The following is a 4443-nucleotide window of genomic DNA, read 5'->3' as shown; positions in this document are numbered from 1 at the left end:
CCAAAAGAGTTTTCTTCTCAGACAATCCACACATCAGCTTTGTGACAAGGAAACAGCAGGGCTCAGGACATTGGGAGATGAGCAATAGGTGCCTCACAGCTCATTCTCCACAGTCATCACCCCCAGCACTGCAGGGATCCCAGCTTTGCCTTTCTGCTGGCTGGGGAAAGATTGATGTGCTGACTATGAACTGCTTAAAATCCACTTGTGGTCACTGAAGAGACAATGGTCCCAGATCTGGGGGACAAAGGCTCCTGGCTGCCCTTGCCATCTCCAGTGGTCTTTCTCTAAGCTTCAGTGCTTCCGTGGGTCAAAGAGTAGAATCATAGAATGGGTCGATTGAGAGGGACCTTAACAATGTTCTAGTAAGCTTGCTCAGGCCTAATGCCAACAATCACTGGGCTTATAGAGGTGAGGAGGGAAAATGTGATGGCACAGTGGAACGAACAGCTGTCTGAGAAGGAACCAGCTGGGTTTTTTTGTCAGACCTCCCCAGATTTGGGGGTCTTGCTCCCAAAAGGAGTGAGAGGAGCCAGGGAAAGGAACACTTTCCAGGCAGGAAAAAAAATGAATGGAACACCATCCTGTCCAAATCAGAGCACTCCTTGAAAACACTGAGAGAACAGCCTACAGGACCTGCCCTTCCTTCCTACCTCCACTCTCCCAGGAGCTGCTCAGTTTAGATCCTGCAGGCAGCACAGGCTCCAAGACACTGCACATGCCTTGTCTGCCTTTTTGCAGGCCTGGGAACTGGTAATTTTCCATTTACACAGGCCCTCAGCTGGAGGACACACAGTAAACCCTCAGCAATACTTTTATTTTACTTTTTCAGAAAGTTAGGTTTAAAATCAGATATTCACAGAAACAGACCATAGGATTCAGCTGATAAAAACAGGAAGGTTGGATAGAAAGCCTGCACCAGTCCTCAGCAAAACAGTGGAGGTTTGGGGGGGGAAGAATAGAAAAGTTTCTTTCAAGTGCTCTCAGACTGTCACAAAAATCATCCCAGGCATAAAGTCATCCCATAAAAGCAAATGTGGCAAATAGGTTAATGCTGCTGGCAATCACCTTCCACTCTTGACTTGTTATTTCTTAATGGAATGGAAGAGAGAAGCAAGGCTGAATTGTTGCACTTGCACACAAAACTATACTCAGATAGATAGAAGAGGTATTTAGGTCAACATGAGTTTGTTTGTTTAGATTTTCTTGTAATTATTAATTATTGCAGGAAGGGTAGCAAAGTTGCTGGTAGTCTTTGGTATCAGGTGTGGCAAATACTGGGCAATGACCACCCACAGCCAGGGGCTCCCTGCCTTGCCTGGAGGTCTTTCAAATGGCCCATCAGTTGCTCTTTCTCTTTTTCCTGAATGCCTTGGAGAACAAGGCCTTCGCAGCTTTGATAGCCAAAGGAACACAAGCAGAAGCAGTTGAAGCACGAGCAACAACAACACCAGCAGCAGCACCAGCAGGACCAAAAACAGGAACAGTGACAGCAGCCACAACCCCACCAACAACTGCAGAAGCGACCATTTCGCCACCTAACCAGATTATCTGTCGAATTGCTTTCTTGACCTGTAAAGTGAAAGGAAAACACAGGCTGGAAACAAAAGCAGCAATTATATTTACTCCCAGGCATGTTAATGAAGAGCAGGGAGTGATAATCAGGGCAATTAAAAGAATGAGAGACATGCGCTCCAGAAGCAGAAGGGATAACACCCAGGGTTTTAGCCTTAGGCTGTGGCATTCAGTAAGAGGGCACTGTCAGGGTGCAGACAGACTACAGTGACCCTCCTGCTCCAGGGTGTCTGGTGAGGCCAGAGGCAGTGCTGGTTTGGACCCTACGCCTGGGACTTGGCTGTCCCCAGGCAGTCTGTGGGCTGTGTCCCAGTCCACAGGCTCACAGGGAGCAGCAAGAAGGTGCTGTGTGAGGCACACAGGGGCTTATCTCATGGTACTTACCTGACTGCAGTCTGCCTCACCATAGCGGAGCGATGTCAAAAGTGCTCACAGTTTTTGTCAGGCAAATCATAGGTCACTTCCCTGTCAATGTAGCTCTCAGCACGCTTGATGATCTCCTCCACTGGAAAGGGAGTGTGGGAACGGTCATACTTGTGGATCTCCCAGTCATTATTTCCCACCCCCTCCTTCAGGAGCTGCTTCTTCACCTTGGCCTTTCTTGTAAATATTGTCACAATCTCAGCTAACTGGAGTGGGATCCATTCGTCTAGGAAAAGCAGAAAGGAGATAAGCCAGGCAGAACCTGTCATGCCTCTTCAAGACCTCTGATGGGTTTCTGGCTGCTCCTGGAAAAGCCATATCCACACAGAGGGTGAGTCCACCACCAGCCAATGAAAGAGACAGGACTCCTGGGGGATTTGAGCACCCCTCTGCACCCTGCCAGGCTGCACCAGGCTTACTTGTAGATGCCACGTGGATGACATATCCATCCCCCAGGTAGAGGGCCCAGTGCTGGTAAACTGATCGCTTGATCTCGATCAGGTCCCCAGGCTTGGGTTGGTGCCTGCGGCGTGACATCCCAGGAGCCTTCGGTCAGGACACGGCGGTGCAGCTGGTCTGGCTCAGCGCAGGGCGCGGCGGAGCGGGGAGGTGTGGGGTGTGCAGAGGCACCTGCCGGGACGGCAGGCACGGAGGGCGTTAGTGCCGGGCACCGAGGGCATGAGCTGCCGGAGCGGCGGCCCCTCCGCGCCGGACCCGGCTCGGGGCGGCCGCTCCCGCCCGCTGGCGCAGGGCAAGGCACGGAAGGGCCGCCCCTCCCACCCAGAGGATGAGGTCGGCTCCACCGCCAACGTCCCCGGCTCCCCCCGCCGCCCGGTCTCTGCGCTCCCGTCCCGCCCGCGCTCCCTTCGGGGCTCGGCTTGTGCCGCGGCCGGTCCCGCTCCGCTGGCCGGACGCAGCTCCCCGGGGGTGCCCGCGGTGCCCAGCCCGTCCCCAGGCTCCGGGACACCTCCGGTTTCTTGCCAGAGCCGCGCCAGCCGCCAGCCCCGGACGGGGCCGCATCCTGCTGGCAGACGCCCGCTCGCACCCCCCGAGCTCAGCTCCCTGCCCTTTCACATCGCCCCGCTCACCCTCGCCCCTGTTCCGCTGCTGCCGCCACAGCGCTGCCGGCCCGCTCTAAATGGAGACGGGCCGAGCGCGCCCTGCGGATGCCAGAAGGGCAGAGTCCTTCCTAAAGTCACTGCCGCCTCTGCCTGTGAACCGTCCCATCCTGTCCCTCCCCTCGGTTCGGGGCTCCGCTCCCGAGGGTGTTGCCAAAACCACCCGTTGGGTGGGAATTGTGGTCCTGCCACCGACGATGGCTTGCACCGCCACCCTGCAGGGAGCCTCTACCTTCGAGTGGTCCTCCCTTCCAGTGAAGGACAACAGCACTGACTGCAGAACAAGAACCTCTGGCTGCTGATTTAAGCCTGGCTTGGGAGCTGCTGTATTGTTTCACCAATTTCTGTGTCTTTCTGTCCACATACACTGTGGAGGAGAAAATGCCATGACAAGCCAAGCTGCAGCCACAGGAGGTGCTACCAATGTTCACACCCTGCTCCCTCTCTGTGGCCCCTGGTACCGAGGGGAAAACACTGTCTGCAATAAAGTGGAAGCATTTCCTCTCCCATTACAGCCTCTTTCAAAACTTCATCCTAATTTTACTCTCTGTACTCTGCCCCAATCCCTTTCCATGTACATTGTCTTCTGGAAAGAGCCACTGCCTTCTCCAGGGCCAACACAAGTCTCTGCTCCGAGGTACCCTTGAGTGCTGAGCCTGCTGTGCTCCACCAAGGGATCAGCTACATGCAAGGCTTGTGTTTTCCTGATTCTCCCTCCATCAGTTACTGCGTGGGCAGGTGCTGTGGTGGCACCAATGACTGTGGGTACGTAGGAACTCCTCTCCTGCTCTTCTTAATCTTCTCTCTTTCAGCCTGGGGAGTGTTGGGATGAGGGGCTGCCCAGTGCCATTGTCACCAGCATTCCCAAGCTGGCCCATGGGTACACTCCATCACGTGTGGCTGTAAAATCCTGTCTAGAGGCTTTTAAAATCCTAACATACACAATCACACAGGATTATCCTTTTGGTTTTCCCCCTCAGAAATAGGGGCAAGTGACTTTTTCTTACACATTTTTTAATCTATTACATTATTTTAATATTTATTATAAACTAGCCAGTCAATTACATAAGCATAATAATATAATACTATAATAATAAACATGTTATCATAATGTAATTTTATAATGTAGTAGCTTGCTTTGTAAAAGTTGTCCTACAATCTCTGAGCCTCTTATCCCTTTTCCCCCAACACCAAGAATCCCAGGCCTCTGAAGGATGAGTTTTAAGTCTTTTTTGCAACATTGTCATCTCCTGCAGAAATTTCACTTGTCAGGGCAGACAGCAAACAAACAAAAGCAAGCACAATGCATGAATATTCCCACACTGAA

General features: G+C 52.6%; 2 protein-coding genes across 2 annotated transcripts in view; both read right to left on the bottom strand.

The window, feature by feature from the left end:
- LOC108495214 (phospholipid-metabolizing enzyme A-C1-like) overlaps positions 1 to 3174 on the bottom strand; it is an 8176-nt gene extending 5002 nt beyond the window's left edge. The window contains exon 1 of the mRNA XM_017810656.1: positions 3087 to 3174. The gene's annotated coding sequence lies outside the window, so the exon portion shown is untranslated. The remainder of the gene's footprint in view (positions 1 to 3086) is intronic.
- On the bottom strand, positions 1995 to 2535 carry LOC108495139 (phospholipid-metabolizing enzyme A-C1-like). The gene is made up of 2 exons (XM_017810461.1): positions 2418 to 2535; positions 1995 to 2224 (listed from the first exon to the last, which is right to left on the bottom strand). Exons 1-2 carry the CDS (start codon positions 2533 to 2535, stop codon positions 1995 to 1997), a joined length of 348 nt encoding a protein of 115 aa, XP_017665950.1.
- Positions 3175 to 4443: the final 1269 nt, after the last annotated feature.

This window comes from Lepidothrix coronata, unplaced genomic scaffold (genome assembly GCF_001604755.1).
Source record: "Lepidothrix coronata isolate B3197 unplaced genomic scaffold, Lepidothrix_coronata-1.0 Scaffold29, whole genome shotgun sequence".
Lineage (NCBI taxonomy): Eukaryota > Metazoa > Chordata > Aves > Passeriformes > Pipridae > Lepidothrix > Lepidothrix coronata.
This window is presented reverse-complemented; position numbering and strand designations above follow the sequence as displayed.